Source organism: Hevea brasiliensis, chromosome 6, assembly GCF_030052815.1.
Source record: "Hevea brasiliensis isolate MT/VB/25A 57/8 chromosome 6, ASM3005281v1, whole genome shotgun sequence".
NCBI classification, from domain to species: Eukaryota; Viridiplantae; Streptophyta; class Magnoliopsida; order Malpighiales; family Euphorbiaceae; genus Hevea; species Hevea brasiliensis.
Genome location: NC_079498.1, coordinates 108,668,730 through 108,686,430, shown reverse-complemented (window position 1 = coordinate 108,686,430; position 17,701 = coordinate 108,668,730). Strand labels below are relative to the sequence as shown.

At 36.5% G+C, this 17,701-nt stretch overlaps 4 protein-coding genes across 18 annotated transcripts; 2 read left to right on the top strand and 2 right to left on the bottom strand.

The window, feature by feature from the left end:
• The first annotated feature begins 788 nt into the window (after positions 1-788).
• Positions 789-3,751, top strand: LOC110666581 (scarecrow-like protein 3). Of its 2 annotated transcripts, XM_058149209.1 has the most exons (3): positions 789-1,166; positions 1,668-1,732; positions 2,121-3,751. In XM_058149209.1, the coding sequence occupies exon 3, from the start codon at positions 2,123-2,125 to the stop codon at positions 3,548-3,550; it is 1,428 nt and encodes a 475-aa protein (XP_058005192.1). In that variant the 5' UTR covers positions 789-1,166; positions 1,668-1,732; positions 2,121-2,122; the 3' UTR covers positions 3,551-3,751. The 2 variants fall into 2 exon arrangements, with proteins under 2 accessions (XP_058005192.1, XP_021682817.2); XM_021827125.2 differs by lacking the exon at positions 1,668-1,732 and having other exon boundaries at positions 794-1,166.
• A 309-nt stretch (positions 3,752-4,060) lies between these two features.
• LOC110666629 (protein trichome birefringence-like 38) lies at positions 4,061-7,256 on the bottom strand. The gene is made up of 5 exons (XM_021827192.2): positions 6,641-7,256; positions 5,242-5,413; positions 4,992-5,167; positions 4,753-4,911; positions 4,061-4,654 (listed from the first exon to the last, which is right to left on the bottom strand). Exons 1-5 carry the CDS (start codon positions 7,117-7,119, stop codon positions 4,363-4,365), a joined length of 1,278 nt encoding a protein of 425 aa, XP_021682884.2. The 5' UTR covers positions 7,120-7,256; the 3' UTR covers positions 4,061-4,362.
• A 752-nt stretch (positions 7,257-8,008) lies between these two features.
• Positions 8,009-9,811, top strand: LOC110666579 (uncharacterized). Of its 12 annotated transcripts, none has more exons than XM_021827114.2 (5): positions 8,009-8,572; positions 8,749-8,833; positions 8,939-9,066; positions 9,165-9,286; positions 9,437-9,811. In XM_021827114.2, exons 2-5 carry the CDS (start codon positions 8,749-8,751, stop codon positions 9,735-9,737), a joined length of 636 nt encoding a protein of 211 aa, XP_021682806.1. In that variant the 5' UTR covers positions 8,009-8,572; the 3' UTR covers positions 9,738-9,811. The 12 variants fall into 12 exon arrangements, with proteins under 12 accessions (XP_021682806.1, XP_021682807.1, XP_021682808.1 ...); XM_021827116.2 differs by having other exon boundaries at positions 8,010-8,458; XM_021827119.2 differs by having other exon boundaries at positions 8,011-8,572; positions 8,969-9,066.
• LOC110666574 (calmodulin binding protein PICBP) lies at positions 9,456-14,383 on the bottom strand. 3 transcript variants are annotated; one of them, XM_021827111.2, is made up of 2 exons: positions 11,013-14,383; positions 9,456-9,705 (listed from the first exon to the last, which is right to left on the bottom strand). In XM_021827111.2, exon 1 carries the CDS (start codon positions 14,036-14,038, stop codon positions 11,027-11,029), a length of 3,012 nt encoding a protein of 1,003 aa, XP_021682803.2. In that variant the 5' UTR covers positions 14,039-14,383; the 3' UTR covers positions 9,456-9,705; positions 11,013-11,026. The 3 variants fall into 3 exon arrangements, with proteins under 3 accessions (XP_021682803.2, XP_021682802.2, XP_021682800.2); XM_021827110.2 differs by lacking the exon at positions 9,456-9,705 and adding an exon at positions 10,482-10,846; XM_021827108.2 differs by lacking the exon at positions 9,456-9,705 and adding an exon at positions 10,482-10,860 and having other exon boundaries at positions 11,013-14,381.
• Positions 14,384-17,701: the final 3,318 nt, after the last annotated feature.

Sequence of the window (17,701 nt, the reverse complement as noted above, 5' to 3'; positions counted from 1 at the left end):
TCCACAATGGAGAAAAATATTTATCAAAGATTTGTGGAAAGAATGCTACACAACAATTAACTATTCATAGATAAAATAATTGTACTAATGCTAACTCAAAGGAAGAGCAAACATGGCCTAATGCTGGCCACTGATGTTATTCACCAAGTATACGGAGATGACAAATAAAAAAAAATTTAATTGAAGAAACAGTAAGATATGGGTTAGTGGGTATCAAATAAATGTTGTTGTAAGATCCACTATTAATTAGATTTGATTTAACATATCTAATATGTTGATGCTGATGATGTGGTATGGCACTAGCCCATTTAGTATGGCTTGTCTAAACGATTAATATAATAATTAAATATTAGTTGTTAGCAAGGAATTCCAAGAACTCCCACCAAGACTCCACACCTAAAGTTAAAAGCTTTATATCTAGTTGTGGATTTTCCTATAGGCTCCTTGTCTCTTTGTCCTAATATAAGAGGAAAGAACCGAGTGGGTAGTATAATAATGTAATGGGTCAGAAAAGAAAACAAATGGGGTTTTGTTGGGACTTGTTAGTCCTTATATTCCAAAGCTCACTATCACCCACTAGGCAACAACCAAGGGTGCTGTTTTGATTTGTTAGGACATGCTTGGACTGGCCAGTGCTTGAGCATAATACCAAGTTTTTGGCCAGCTCTTATTCCCCATCCACTTCACATAATGACAAAAAGAACTAAAAACTCGGAGAGAGAGATTTTCAAGTGAGAGGAAAAAAGAAGGACAAACTAACAGTAACACATACCCTAAAGAGAGAGAAAAACTAGGCCTTCTCTTTGTATTGTGTTTCAAGAAATTCCATATTCTTCTGATCCCTCCAAGGGACAACAAAACAAATAACGACAAAAACAGCCTCTCGTATTGTCGCCAACGCAGCCATGGAAAAAAAACAAAAAAATCCTTCAGGACAATTGCTTTAATTTCAAGTTTCATTGCTCGCCTTTGCACCGCAACCTTTCCAGAGACCTCTTCCCCTACTTTCCATGGATTAGGATTTAGGATAACTCGGTCACAAAGCTTGGGAATTTCCTCGGGGGTTTTCTTGGGTTCTCAAGGAATTTTATGACCCACTTTTGAATTTGGATTCACTGCTGATTTTGAAACAGTAATTCACAGGCGGAACCAGTGTGTTTTCTCTGGTAATTCCCTGCCTCTGTTTCATTATTTGATTGGACGGCTTTTTGAATTTTCTTTAAAAGAGAAGAAACAAATCCGCTTGACCTTGCTTTAAGTTTTCAGTAAAAAGTTCTGGCTTTGTGTATTTTTTCTTATGTTTTTTTCTATAATTTGGATAAATGCTCAGTTTGGTTTCAAAGAAAATATTGCTGTAAGTTTTTGAATTTATTTGTTGAGAAACACGCTGACTTAAGATGTTTTTTAGTATTTGGATGCTTTTTAGGCTGCTGATATGAAAATTTTCCATTTCCAAGTAAAGAAACAGTAAAATTCTTTCAACTGAGCATGACACTGCTACTTTGTTCGTTCTAAACAAGCGTTTCATATGTGTAGATAACACAGGAAACTGAAAAACAAAGTCATCTTTTCCTTTTTCTCCGTTTCTCAGCAATCAGAATGAGTGTCAATCTCCTATCATCTGTCTTTTTTTTTTTCCTTTTTTTATTTCCTTTTTGCTACTGCAGTTCATCTGACATGGTTGAATGATCGAAGAACAATGGCTATAATGTTGACCTTGTAATCTGCTTTTGTGAGTAATTATATAATTTAATTTGCTCTTTTGGGCCTATTGAGACAATGTAAGAAAGCAAAACTTTCAAGCCAATAGGCTCTGTTTGATTTTCTACATGCAGTTACTAAGTTGATGGCACTTTTCATATCCGAAAATTCAAACTGCAACAGTGAAAGTTAGAATTGCTTGTGTTTTTTTTTAATTTCACCCTTTGATTTTTTTCCCTTGGGTTCTTCATAATCTTGGTAATCTTGAGATAAATATTAGTGTAATCATATATTTTTTTGAAATTGTAATTAATATATTGTTATTAATGAAATTTCGACTTATTCTGGACTATGTTTAATGCCAGGTTTCTATTATTCAACATATTGAGTATTGAGTTTGTTTTCATTCTTAATGGCAGGAATGGCTCAGGAGGATGGAGCATCATCAGTAACCTCATCGCCTCTTCAGTTCTTTCCCTGGATGTCGATATCTCCAGGATATGGATCACCATACCCGTGGCTTAGGGAACTGAAATCTGAAGAGAGGGGTTTGTACTTGATTCATCTTCTTCTTGCTTGTGCTAACCATGTAGCTGCTGGTAGTGTTGAGAATGCAAATATTAGCCTTGAGCAGATCTCCCACCTAGCATCTGCTGATGGAGATACCATGCAGCGAATTGCGGCTTACTTCACTGAGGCACTCGCTGATAAGATTCTTAAAAAAGGTTGGCCTGGTTTGCATAGAGCCCTCACCTGCACAAAAAAATCCTTGGTATCTGAGGAAATTCTTGTTCAGAGATTATTCTTTGAGCTCTTCCCCTTCCTAAAGCTCGCATATGTGATCACAAATCAGGCCATTATAGAAGCAATGGAAGGGGAGAAAATGGTACATATTATAGATCTCAATTCATTTGAACCTGCACAGTGGATTAATCTACTTCAGACATTAAGTGCACGGCCAGAAGGCCCACCCCATTTGAGAATTACAGGTATTTGTGAACAGAAAGAAGTGTTAGAGCAAATGGCTCTTCGGCTGACAGAAGAAGCTGAAAAGTTGGACATCCCATTTCAGTTCAACCCTATAGCGAGCAAACTAGAGGATCTAGACATAGAGAGTCTGCGCGTCAAAACCGGAGAAGCTCTTGCTGTCAGTTCTGTACTCCAGCTGCACACTCTCTTGGCAGCTGATGATGAAATGCTTAAACGAAACTCACCATCAGCATCAAAGAATCCAAATTGTAACCACTTTCAGAGAGCTTTACAGATAAACAAAAACCAACGTACTTTGGGTGAATGGCTTGAGAAAGATTTGGTCCATGTTTGTGGTGCGAGTCCTGATTCAGCTTTGTCCCCACTATCTCTAGCTCCTTCGCCAAAGATGGGCAGCTTTCTAAGTGCACTTTGGGGCCTTTCACCAAAATTGATGGTGATCAGTGAACAGGAATCAAACCATAATAGTTCTACTTTAATGGAGAGGGTCACGGAAGCATTGAACTTTTATGCTGCACTGTTCGATTGCTTGGAGTCTACTGTATCAAGAGCATCAATAGAACGACACAAGGTTGAGAAGATGCTATTTGGAGAGGAAATTAAGAACATCATTGCATGTGAAGGCATTGATAGAAAGGAGAGGCATGAGAAGCTGGAGAAATGGATTCTAAGGCTTGAGTTGGCGGGGTTCGGGAGAGTTCCTCTGAGCTACCATGGTATGTTGCAGGCAAGCAGGTTGTTGCAGAGCTACGGCTATGATGGATACAAGATCAAAGAAGAGAATGGATGTTTGGTTATTTGCTGGCACAGTAGACCACTTTTCTCTGTATCAGCTTGGAGATTTAGGAGGTATGATTGAGAGACATTGAGAGCGGGCAGATTGTAATTTTCTTCCTGTTTCGTGTATAAAGGATGTTAAGGTTTTTGACTGTAATTGCATAGTGTTCCCTCTGTTTTACATTTTTTTCCTGGTTAGACTTGCTTATTTCTCCACCTTTTTTTTTCTTTTTCTGTGACGTATAATGATAATTCAGATGGAGGTTTATTTGTTTATCCAGAATCACTTCTTGCATTTACTTGTCAAAGTTGAAACCAACTCATTCCTGCTTCTTTCGGAGATCAGGACACTGAACTGGCTGTATACTCTTTGAATCTGTAAATATTTAGACAACTAATGTCACACAACATAGCAGATTGACTATCACCTAAGCTCATGAGTCCATACAACTTCAAATCTAAAAGGTTGACATGCCCTGAAGCTTTCTGATTCTTTACTCCATGCTTTCAGAACCAGCATCCTCATTGGTTACGGCTAGATCTTGAAAGAGCTGTTGCCATTTGGTACCAAAATTTGTACATTTGATGATATTAGCACCTTAATTATACACAAAACAATCAAATCAATTGATTCTCCCATCATGGAAGAAAAAAAAATCTCAATTATATCTATTCATAGAATAAAATTTGAAAATTCTTAAACGAGATGGGGCTACTAAGATTTAGACCTCTAATCTCTTTCGCTAAAAATTAACACTCAGTTATTGGGCTATTAAGCCAATGGCTCTTGTTGAATATATCAGTCCATGTCCATTGGATTGTTAGCTGTACTTTCAGTGACTAAATATGATATCTATATTTATTCAATTAAATTTGTATTTTCATTCTCGTCTTCTAATTAATAAGAGCTGTATAGAGAAGTTCATTCCAAGTGTCTGGAACTCCAGCAATGCACCAATGGGTGCAATCCATGGCCCTAAACCCATTATAAGAGCTTGGATGTGCATCCTTTCTCAGCTGTGAAAGTGTTGTTATATTGAGCAAGTGGACTGGTTTCTCGATACTACTCAATACATCTTCCAGTACATATAATGGTAATGGCAAGCCACTAGGGTAAGTTGATCCACTTATTGGCTGTGTTTCCTTCGAACAATTCATCACTTTTGGCTCATTCCATTCTGTCCCACTGATTCAACACACACACACAAATGCATATCAAGATCAGAGGACTAATATTAATGGTTCCATTGTTGCTTTTGAAAAGGAAAATCTGGGGTAACTTACTTGTAATGGGAAGGAGAAATCCCCTGAAAAATGACTCTGGTTTTATTTGTATCCACTTCAGAATCAACCCATTTTGCCCATGTTGTTAAAGCTTTGCGAAAAGCAACCATACGATCCATGTCTTTAAGAATGGTGCCATCATCTTCAACATAATCCCATCTGAAATGAAGAAACCTCCACATATTAGTATATCGAAATGATCATAGTTTTTTATATATACAATGATGAAGAGGTCGTACGGTTGCTTAGGTCCTCTTCGGTACCACCAGAGCCAAGTGTTGAAAACCAGAACATCCATATCCTTCCATATGTTGCCATCCTTGAGGGAATCAAGTTTTAAAACTCGACCAATGTCTTCCTGTTCCACGTCTACTAGTAACAGAGAATGAAACAACATTATGGATACCTCATAGTCCTGAAAGTCGAAACAAATAATAAGAAAATGCATAAGAAAAATATACATGTATGCATAAGAATTAGTTGCATCACCTCAAAAATCACAGTAGGAACAGAGGTATTTTTCTCCTCCCTGATATTGGCGTTAGGCACAGAAGCATGAAGCAAGCATAATAATGATTCAAACTGATTGAGACTTATAGAGTCCCCTATGAACATAATCTTCTTGCCCTGAAGACTCTGCAGAAAATTTTGGCCATCGGACCTGTAACATTTTAAACATTCCAAAATGATACACAATAAATGAGACAAGAATCAGGGCATGAAAAAGGAAGTGTTAGCATGGTGTGTCTTGAATTGTGGCCCATGTTAAATTAAAGCCCATAGCTCATTTTTTTTTATTTAAATTCCCTTTTCTTTTCTTTTTTTTTTTCTTTTTCAACTATTTAAGTTCCCTTTAGGCTTTAGCAAGAAAAGAGACGTGTTAGATTAAATCAGTCTCTCATCAGTAGCGACTTGGGATAGGAGAGATTGACTTTTGTCCACTATCGGACAAAACTTCAATTCGCTAACTTTATATTAACTCTCACGAGATACTTGTTGTGAGCCCGCAACACATTATTTGAAGATTTGATTCACATTAGAGTGAGCGGCCCGTTGGTAAAAGTATCATTTTAAATATATTAATTAAAAAAATTAAAAATTATTAATTAAATTAAAATAAAATTTTAAAATAATTAAATTATTTTTTAAATAATATATAAAATGACATTTGTTAAAAATCATTACCTCAATCTCAAATTGGGTCATGAGTTGTAAATCAATAATGTTACAAGTCATTTTTTCAAAGCAATCAAAATCAAATATAACATTTCTATGATCCCTCACTCGTTTAAACTGTACAAGAAAATCAAAGTACAACTAGAAGAGAGCAATGCAATATTTTTCTGTTAGAATAGCCCAAAATTATTTTCAATTGCACCCTAATCACGTCATCATTAGATTTCTGAAGTGGACTTTTACACATTGCAACAGCCTATCACCCTCAAACCAAGCTAATTCATCCCTTCATTTAATGTTATTCACTTCATCATGCAGAATTCAGAAAATTGTTTGAACTCTCAATCTACATATGTATAACCACCTCTCATTGTCAGAATGAGGCGTAGGCCAGCTGATTTCTAGCATTCAATTATGAAATTGACAATGGCAGGATTATATAGATACCCCAGAATTCCACTCGTGTGTATTCAAATTTCAATATGCACTACAGCTCAAAAGAAGCTGGAAAAGCTTGTCCACACAACCCGAAAAAGGCATATAACTTCACAAGACAAAACCCAGAAACGCAAAATGAACAAGAGATGCCTGAACATAATTAAAACAGGATTATTTAAAACTTGTTGGCTATACTGAAAATTCTTTGACAGGATTTGCCTGTGAAATTCATAGAATATGCAACTCTGCAAATGGGAGAGATGGAAGTATGTACCTTGGCAAGTCACAGGTAGTGGGCTGCCATCTGTACTGAAGATAGAGATGATCAGGACGACCATACTCGAAACAATCAAATTCCTTGCGAATGAAAGGGCATGCTGATGAATTGTAGAGAGGATACGAGTCGTCGTAGACCCAACTCCCCTGGTACACATCACAGTTGCTCCTGTTATTCTGCTTTCTCCACTTCACATTGCTTGATGGGCTTGCTAAACAAAGACTAGAAAATATAATCATAATTATAAAAATGGCAAGAAGGACAGAAGAGAACCTTTGAAAGTCCATGTTTTTTGAGGGAGAGAGAAAAGGCTTTTGCTTGAGAGACACTAGAACAATCAGCTCATATCCTGTTAGCTGGTATTGTAGACGCATATAGATAGGAAATGGAAATGGAAGTGCGGGTGTAAAACTTTTTCTATGGTAAAGGCATTCACATTCCTCAAATTTAATGGCTTTCCATCTACAATTTACCATAATTAAATATTCCAATTATGCATATCAGAATAGATCATTGGATCTTCTTGCTATAAAAGTTGGTATGCTTTCCAAGAAGAGCCAGTGCTTCCACTTGCTGCGCGTCTCTACAAAATAGAATGGTGTTAGATCATCAATCATAATTCAATTCCATTAATAACTATTCCAAAAGTAACAAATCTAAATTTATTAAATTAATAAAAAAGAATGCATTCAGAAATGGAATTTAGATATAAACTAATGATCAACAATATCCTTAAATTAAATAAAAAAAATTGTAATTGAATACACAAAATATTGCATATTTATGAATTATGGAGAAAGTTAAATTTGTAATACATTTGAGTGTCTTAATTATTTATGACGCAATAAGTTAAAATTTAATATTCTAATACCCCATTTTGCTTCTTTTCTTTTTCTTTAAAAAAAAATTATGTTTTGATAAAAAAAAACATTAAAATTACATTTATAAACGTGATAACTATAATATTAAAAAACAAAAGTAAAAGATGGAATAAAATTGGAGACGGATAATAAAATATCCTGCCACACATGGTTAACAACTCACATTGATTTCTTATTTATTTAAATAAGGCCTCATTCTATCCATGAACTGAAAAATATGTTATGACAATAATACCCTCCATTGTTGCCTTAAAAAACCCGTGTTGCGGCATGCACTTGGTCCTACAATAAAGGAAGATGCACCTGAATTCTCTTTTAGTTAGTCTCTATAGAATCATTTCTCATTTCAAAATTGTCCATCGTCATAATTACTTGACACTTGTAGCCGCACAACTAACAAAATTATTTTTTTATTATTATTATTTTTAGTTTTTATAAGAGGTTTATTTATTAATTCATTTCTTTGTAAGGAAAAATTTTCCAATATTCATTGCTTTGGCAGCATCTGCTGTTGTTGATGCGCACAACATCTTCTATGATCTCCTACGATGCAAAGTTGCACACTGGTCCAGCTGAACCGGATTTCAATAAGACTACGTCGTTTTGGAAACAACAGAAAAGATTTGGAAGGCCCCACCACTGAGGATGACCCAACAATCGCGATTTGGTGTTCCCAATTCTCTGTTTCTCCTTCCCTTCCCTGCTCTCCCGCTCAAGTTTAAGCTCTCTACCATACGCTCTGACCTACGGTGATCGTCGGTCCTTCAAGCTACGGCATGCTTGCTTACTTCTCATTATCGATTTTGAATTTGATTTGGCTCCCTCTGGGCTCTAACCCTCAAGTTCCTCTAGCACAAACGACATAGAGAACCCACTTTCTGTTGACTCGTTTACTCTTCCCTCCGTCTCTGGACAAAGCGACAGTCTGAAATTGGTTTCTTCGCTGCCCTTTGATTTTGATTATAAACTGGATATGTGCCTTTGTTTTGAATGTTCCTGAATTGCGTATGCATTTGTTGATTAATTGAGGCTTTGAGCCGTAGATGAGGTTTGGTTTGTTAATTTCGTGTATGCTAGTTTACATGGTTTGTTTATTTTCTTTTTTGTATATTTACAATTAGTTTGGCTGAATTAAATGGGAAAGTCGAAGTCTTTCTCTTTTCTTCAATATCTCATGAAAAAGGTGAACAACTTACTTTGATTTCTGTTTGTGGTTAATAACAGATGGAAAGCAGTTTTGCTAAAGAGCTTTACTCAGAAAGTTTGCACCTGTCAAAAGTAGAATTGGGTTCTTCGCAAACTGCCAATTGTAAGCAGGATTGATAGTGGAATTAGTTTTAGGCTGATATTTTCCTCTACATTTTGTTGGTTAGTTTGTTAATTTTCTTGTTTTAGATTAAGACATCTTGCCTAGTTCTGCGTTTTGACGAAGGTGATTTGCAAGATGAAGATGGATCTTTCTGGGCTGGTTCTCATGAAGAACTGGATAAAGCACCTGATTTGGATAGGGAGTGGGAGAGGAGACGCGACCAGTTTCACACGGTGAGTTGATCATCTAAAGTTTCACTTTGTTCGTTAGCTTTATGGATACCATGATTTCTAAACCTTTGTTAATCTCATTCTTGATTGATGACTCCTAGATTGGATATCGTGATGGCCTCATAGCCGGAAAAGAAGCTATTGTTCAAGATGGATTTAATATTGGTTTTAAGGAGTCAGTGCTTGAAGGATACAATTGGGGTATTGTTAGAGGTATTACCAGGTAAACCAAATAAGAACAAAAGCATATATCATATGCTTGTCAGGCTCGCAGAAAAGTCTTGCATTCTTTAACATTGATGTAGCTTTTTCTTTTCTAACTTTGTTTTCTTTTTCTTTTCTATTTTCTCTGCTACTCTACACTCCATAAAAGTGCACTTGCATGCCTTCCAGAAGGGTTCAAAGAAAGTTTGATTGAAACACAAGAAAAGATAAATAATTTCCAGACCTTGTATGAATCTGTGCATTCTCTTTCAACAACAGATGCACTCAAATTGTTTCATGATACAATGGCAAAGAAAGCTGTGGAGCAGAGTGAGCATCCTAACGCTACTTCTGAGATGGCAAGCTTGCGAAATGATGGCTCAGACTGCAGTCTGGAAAATTATGTCGGAAAGCTTCAGTCACTTCTTCTGAAATCTCCTGCAATTGAATCGCATTTATCAGTAAATTAATTTTTGTACATAACTTTGTTTGGAACACTTTGTTTTGTATTGAAAAAGTGACATAATGAAAAATCATTAGCTCATGACTCTGGTGGCAATTTTTCAGCACTTATTTGTTATTATGCAAATTGTTGCTTCTGTCATTGATTAATACCTGAGTATTCTTTGCTAATCTTTGTTGAGAATGTCACTACACAAATTTATTTCATTTTTGTTTTTTTAATATTACTAGATGTAGTTCGGAGATAATGAAATTCTGGCATTTTCATTCATATGGTCATGGAGAGATTTGTGTGAATTTTGGGGGGAAAATTGGGGAAAATTTAATGAAGAGGAAGGAAAAACAAGTCAAGTCAATTTGCCTAATCATCCTTTCAGTGTTTCTTAAGTGTGGGCAGTCGGTGGCTGTAACTTAATTGTGCAGTTGTAATGGCAATATTTTAGTTAGCATTAGACCAAAAGAATTAAGATTTCTGATTATGGTTATTGTTTCTTTATTTTGTATATGTACTACCAGGCCTATGGAGATTAAAGTTTTCTTGATTGTTGCTGAATGTTCATATCGTTGGTTGTTCTTATTTCTTGAAATTGATGGTTTACTCTCTTCATAGCTCTGGTCCTACATATCCTATTGATGATTGCAGAAAGAATTTGGAATTTTCATTATTCTTTTGGTAAAAGAAAAAGATCGTGGAGATGAATATGCTTATCAGTTAGGCATAAAATTAATTACAATATTTCTACTACATAATATAAGTATCAAACAGAGAATAACAATAGTAAATTAACACCAATCGGAGGTAAAGTTCCCTCTTACAACAACAAAGAACTCAACAACATATATGATATTTTGCTATTTAACACATATTATTGAGCTAGAAAGTATTCATTCGCATTTCAACCAATAAGCTCAGGAGAAACAATTACTGCATGCATCTAGACTTGAACCTCCTTTCAGCCACCACCCCAAGTGTTTTCTTCAGTTCTTAGTATAAGCCGAAGAAGATGTTAGTTGCTCTATATAATCAGTAGTTTTCTCCTAAATCTGGAGCCTTGGTAACTATGATAATAGTCCCTTGGCCAACAAATTATTGCAGGTAGATTGTACCTAAGCAACTCTTTTCATCATCACCTGCACAACAAAGTGAGAAAAGAATGGTTTGTCAGATGTCAATTGAATTTGTGCTATGTTATTTACAACTGTTATTTACAACTGTGATTCAGTTTTAAATACTATAAAATAATGGAGAGAAATGAAGCCTGAAAAATGTGTTGTTTTATTACCTCTGAAAGTGCCATCAGCTACAAGCTTGAATTGGAATTGTGTGAGCAAAGGTTGCTGATGATGCGTGCCTGATATGAGTTTCATATTTGGGTATAGGCAAGACTTTTTCAAAAGCTTCAACAAGTAGTGCCACCTTCCTCTTCCTAGCTGGAGCAAGTTTGGTGACAGCTTGTCGGAGTGCATAATCAAGCATCCATTCCTCAGCATTTTTCCTGTCATCCATGTCCTGATGCCTGAGATCAACCTTCTCTGTCTCTGGGTCAGGAACAACAGGAAGGAAATTTGGTTCTGTTGGGTTGAATTTCCGCTCTTCCTCCTTGTCCATGATGGGTTTCTTGCATTTGATCGTCCATTTCCTGTTGTTAAAGGTACTGGCAAGTTCTTGGCTGAAATTGTTTCCTTTGTGAAGGAATTTGCTACCTGATCCTGCATTGATTCCATTATTGGTTGTGAACAATGTTTCTGCTATATCTGACTGCTTGCAAACTTCCACTTCCATCTTCTCAACTTCCCCTGTAATGTGTCTGGCTGAACTGATTTGATGTATCCTTGAATCAGTCTGCTCATCATAGTCCATGGAAGTTTGTATTTTGAACTTGTTAGCCCCACCTTGATGTTTCCCAAATAAGTGCTGGTTCTCATTCTGGCCGTCCTTACCTGGACAGTTTTGATCGGGAAGCTTTTGACTTGAACTGCTGTCTTCAGCAATTTCATCAAGCTGGTAAGCTTCAGCAATTATCTGATTTTGGTTGTCATTGTCCTCAGAATCATCTTGATCAGCTGTAGAGTAACTCTGAGATGAATCAGAAATTTGAATACCCAAGGACAGTTCGGCATTGACAACTTGTTCTTGTTCTTTTATGGCAGAAGCACTGATTGCCAAATTTTGATCACTTTCTGTCTCCTTGGACTTCTGGCCTTCATTTGTTTCAGCGTTGCCTATCTCATTCTCATCCAAACTCTGAGAAGATGAAATTTGACCTTGAAGCAACTCAGTGGCGTCTTCAGCTTGAAGTGATTTATCTCCTTGGTAAACATTCAGCGCTTCAGTTGTTATGTTGGTACTGCAATCATTTTCAGCATCCCTGCGTTGAGGATTCTTTTCAAAGATATTATGCTCTGTATCACATACTCCATCCTCCTGATTATTCTCATTGACTGCTGCTGATTCCACAATTGGCTCCTCCATTGAAGCTGAAGCAGTCACGGCACAAGTCAAATCTTTCTTAGCATCTTCACTATTCTTTTCCACTGTTGGTTCCTCAAATGCATATTCAATGGAAGAAAGTTGGTCGTCATAAGCTAAATCACCATCCACTTGGGTAGTTTCAATCTCCCAAGTTTGCAGCAAACCTTCACTTTCGGAATCACCATCAATGCAATGTGTGTCGAAATAGGCCGTTTCTTCTTCAAAGAGTTCTTGCAATACCTCATCGGCTAGAATCTCCTCTGTGCAGTTGCTAATTATGTCATCTGATCTAACAATCTCAGGTTCGTCTGTCAAATTAAACTTCTTGATGTCCAGGCACTCAACACTGACACTAGATTCTTTGTCAGACTTGTCCAAATAATGAGCTTCTGTGTCAAACCCAGAGGTGGAAATTTGTCCCTCCTCCCACTCCATATCTCTAGCGTCAGAAATGCTGTCATCTTCCTTCATGCTTGCTTGGCATTCCTCTTCAATGCTAATCTCACTGCCACTCTCACTGCCACACCATTCTTTTCTTGCTTCTTGAGACAAAATGGGTGGGTAGGCTCCATCCACATTTTCTGCTTTTTCTTCAAGAAAGTCATGCGTCGTCCAAATCTCAGCCGGATGGATATAATTGTTTTGTCCACAGATTTCCTCGAAATCAGTCTCCAGGTGTGATGATGAATCCGACAAGTTCTCATCAACTTGCTTTACGTTGTCTTGTTCAGCTGCCTCGCCACCATGAAAAGAGCACTTGCTGTCCCGTTTGCTGGGTTCTCCAAAACCGATGGTTCCCTCATCATCCTCCCCTGTGTGCTTTTCAGTTGCTTCAGGTCCAACAGCTGTAATTTTGGCATAGATTTCAACAAAGAAATCCACGTCCACTTCCTTTACCATTGGAATTTTTGTAGAGTACATGAAATCTGCTTCCTCATGTGGTGGTTTGTCATTGGAGAAAATAAGTGGTTGACTACTAAGAACTTCTATTCGGTCACCAACTGCCTTAGCTCTACGTGGGGATAAAACCTCCATTCTTTCTTTCTTTTCGGCCTTCAGTGTACGCCTTCTCGCCTTCAAGAAGTACTTTAAGGGAGGCAAAGGAGCGTGATGATGACCATTAAGAGAGCAGTAGGTGTACGGACAGACCTTTAGGACAGAAGTTCCCTCCGCCTCAGTACCCCCAGGATTGAGCATGAGATATTCAGGAAACGTCGAGTCCTTCAGGGTTGAAGAGCAGGTAGCTTTATGTACATCCATATCTGCACATAGAGCTACCCTGGAACATTTTTTTGCAGCACTTCTCGCTGGCTTAAAACTGGGAGTCTTTGTTAAAGTCCTCACCAACTTCAAACTAGATGACTTAGTTAACGTTCTAGTTGGTGTATTACTAGAAGCAGAACTAAGTTTTGAATTGCCCGAGTTTCTTCGACCTGGTTTCTTAGCATCCGAAGCAGTTGGAGTATTCAAGGAACTCACCTGAGAACGCTCCTTTCTTGCCTCCGAACTGCTAGTAGCCTTCATGTAATTTGGCGATCCACCAGTCGTTTTAAGCATTAGATGCTGCTTCTGTGGGGTTGCAGCAGTCGTTGAAGCATTGTGAGGTGGCATCTTTCCAGGCTGGGACATGGTTTTCCTCAAAGTTGATGAATTGAAGCTCTCAATATCTGAAAGCTTGATTGATCTAGACCTTTTCATTTGCTTCTTCTTATCTGGTCCTCTGATCTTGCCATCCTGGTGCTGATAAGACAATGGCTTGAGGTTCCCCAACCGCTTCTTGGATTTGCCATAATCAGCTTGGGCTCCAAACTTGATGGGTACCTTTCTTTGTACCATCTTCAAAGAAATTCAAGATTCATGGATCAAATGTGGGGGTTTAAGGTATAGGTTTTTCTTACCTTGGAGATGGGGGTATCAAGCTTAGGAAGAAAAAATGATTCTTCTTGGCTTACTTTGTTTTGGGTTTCCGTGGGTGGTCCTTTGGTTAGGTTTAAACAGGGGTTGGGGCATAACAAATTTGAATAAGGCTGGCATAGGAGTATGATGCAGACTTCCTTCACAGGTGGTTTAGGTCCATTTGTTTAGGCATTTTCTGAACTGAATTGTTAAGTGTGTGTCATAGTAATGCTACACATGGCGCTGACTGAATTTTTTATGCCTTCCCAAACGCTGTAAAGAATTGAATTGGATGTTAGTTATCGGATTGCAATATCTTTTCTGAAATGACATGTAAACCCCTCATTATATGGATGAAAGAACACTCTCTTATGATGCAAGATGGGCCGTCTATTTTATTAATATAAAATTAGGCAGTATTGAAGCCATTCAGTTACCTCTTAAGATCATTTATGCATCTTCAAATGTTGTGCCATTGAAATGCGTGTCCTGATGCTAGTTAATTGTAGCTTGTCCGTCATACATGTTAATGCCTGTTTGTTGTGTTTATTAGGTAGCAGGTGTGAGGAGTTGTCATGTGAGTTAATGCTTCTGATATTTGATGCCACTCTATGGTAATGGATTGCTATAGCAGAAAGCCCTAGCATTGTACATATGCAGTTTTGTGGTGTGAGTTACATGAAATGTGTTTTAAGGACAAATGTATTAGTCACAGCTAGATAATTATAATCCATGCATTAATCAAAATTTGTTGATAATCCATAGCATGTGGTAGGTAATTTATAGATGCATTAGTTAAGATGTCTATTAACTAATGTTTTGAGTCTCCTAGTCCTATATAAGATACTATTTGGTAGCTCTAACTAACAATCTAATCTACATTTTCTTCTCATTGTTTCGCATATAAGAAGAATCTATTGAGACCGATTTTAGGCAAAGGACAATGAAGGGAATTGGATGCATTGAAGGGGGTATAATTGGAATTTCATATATAGATAGAGCCAATTCAACAGACTAGGGAAGGGAAGGGAACCCATGAAGAAGGCGAAAATGGGCGGTAGGACCTTTACAAAAGACACAAGTCAGTGGTAGGCGAAAATGGGGTGGTGGGGGGGCCAACAAAGGTGGTCTATTTACCTTTACACAGGCGCTCCTCTCCATCCCCAATGGAAAAAGCATGATTGCTATGGAGGAAAAACACAAAAAATGACCCACACTTTTATATTTCTTTAACATGAAGGCACATTTCCTTGCCTATCTTCATCTTGATTGGTTTTTAAGATCCTTGATTTAATGACTGTTAATTAATGTAATTAAATTAGTTTCAGGTTTTGACAATTACATGCAACTTGACTTTTGTCCATGCAGAGTTTGCCCACAAGGGATAGATTCAAATTTTCATGTATTTTTGTATTATAAACCAGTATGGGGAATTTGGCAAATCACTCACTCTACCCATTAATTAAATCCTGATTTGAATAATTTTACCAACCCTATTTGATAGGCAAGATAGGATTGACATTTTGCACAAGAAATCAATTAGTATCCCAAATTTGACTCGCCTTATAATTTAGGGCCCTTTCTAATTTCTTACTTTCCTCATAATCCAACTGACACTTCTAATCATTTTCCCCTGTTTTGGTGTGACTTGCTACTTTTTAGGTTAGGTTAGAAAAAAAATATTACTTTAATATTTTTTTTATGATTTCATAAGGAAATTAAAGTTTAAATTATAAATTATTAAGGATTAGTTGAACTTGCTGATTCTACTTCTTCTTTGATAATTTTTTTTTTTCACAATGTTAAATAAGTTTTGAAATTCAACCCTCCAAAAATAAAATTATTCAAGTCTATCAAAAGTCTCTCATGTTGTGAAAAGCTACCCATGATTGACTCATTTTCTCTATTTTATAATTTTTAATAATAAATTCTTCAGCATGGTTTTAAAATATGCTACCCAAATCTGGTTTATTAATTATTCTTGGTCAAGTGTGTGATATTCATGCTACCAGAAGCATGATTTATTCTTAAATTCTCTCCTAAATAATTCTTTAAAATCAGCTCTGTGATTGAATACTTGTAATTAAGCTTGTGGAGTCTTTAAATCAATTGATCTTCAATTTACTTGGTGGATGAAGATCATAAAAGATGGAAATAATGGGAAATTACAAGACTCAGTGGATTTAGAAAATTGTCTGCCAAATCAATTAGATAAATGAAATTTTTTTTCAAAAAAAAAAGGGTCCCATAGTAACCCCAGGACCCAGATGTGAATTTCATTATAAGCTGTTATCTGGTCAATTTTGATGTGAAACCCTCTGACAAAGGAGCATGGTCTAGACACTTCTGGACCAATTTGAGTCACAGAGGACATTTTGAAAGACAGAGAGATTAAAGAGATGGAGATGTGAATTGTGTTGGTGACTTCTTTTGGGTCTGAGACCATGTGAGCTGCAAGAATGAAAAAAGACAAGTCTTGTGTTGTTACATGTTGTGTACTCTCTATCTGATACAACACAAACCTTATATGCAACTCCCATAAACTATCCCATATTATGCTGTTCGCTTTATCCTCTTCATCTAATGGTATTATTTCAATGCCAATTTTGGCTCTATATATGGATGTGGTTTGATTGAATAATGCAAACCCAAAACAGATGCCATGCCTACCAAGTTTTTCATTTATAGCACCAAAACAAGGTCTTGCAGCTTTGTTTGCTTTTAACAATTAAGAAACAAACTTTTGTTAATCTTGAAAAGCTCAATATTCAGAGTATGCACCAAACAGATATCTAATTCAAGTGTGTTTTATGAAAATTGAATTAGAAACCCATTTAGCAGATTAGGAAATAATAGAGTTGAAAAATTCAGGCTAGTTCACATATTTAAAGATGGAAATGAAGTAATTGTTGATTTGAGATTTGATAGCACTCCTAATCATGGACAGATGAAGCAAATATGTTACCTGATTACACTGAGATAAAGGCTTTTAAAGCAACTTTAATCTCAAAGAAAAAGGAGTGTGTGTGTGTGTGTGTGATTACATTTAAAAGTAATATCATATTTTTAGTGTGAATGATCTTGTTTTAGAATCTACTTTTTGTTTGGTGTGTAAGCATGTGTTTTCTTTATCACTAAAGATAAGTAACAGTTAGCTTTTCTAATGATATTGTCTCCATTAAAGCAACCCAAAAATAAAAAAAAAAATTGTAATACCAAAATTACTTATATTTTCTATGGCTAAGGTGTGAATACTAAAACCACAAGGATTATTAGCAAGTTGACCTTAAAAGAAAATTATTAGGGTAAAGAGAACAAAATTGCAAAATCATTACTTGCAACTTCACTCTCTTGATTATTTTTCACTCATCAAATAGCTTAAAAGGAATCAAGATTTGCTCATCTGCTAGTGTGGAAAACAAAACCAGCAGAAGCACAAAACATGTAGCCAAGGACGTCAGGGGATAAAGGTTAGAGAAGTGAGGGTTGAAGGGTTACCACTGACACAAGAAGCATTTAATTATTAAGCTGATTAATTGAAATCAGTGCACTATCCCAACTTTTTTCAAAAAGTAAAAGATGGTTGGTATCTAATTTTTGTTT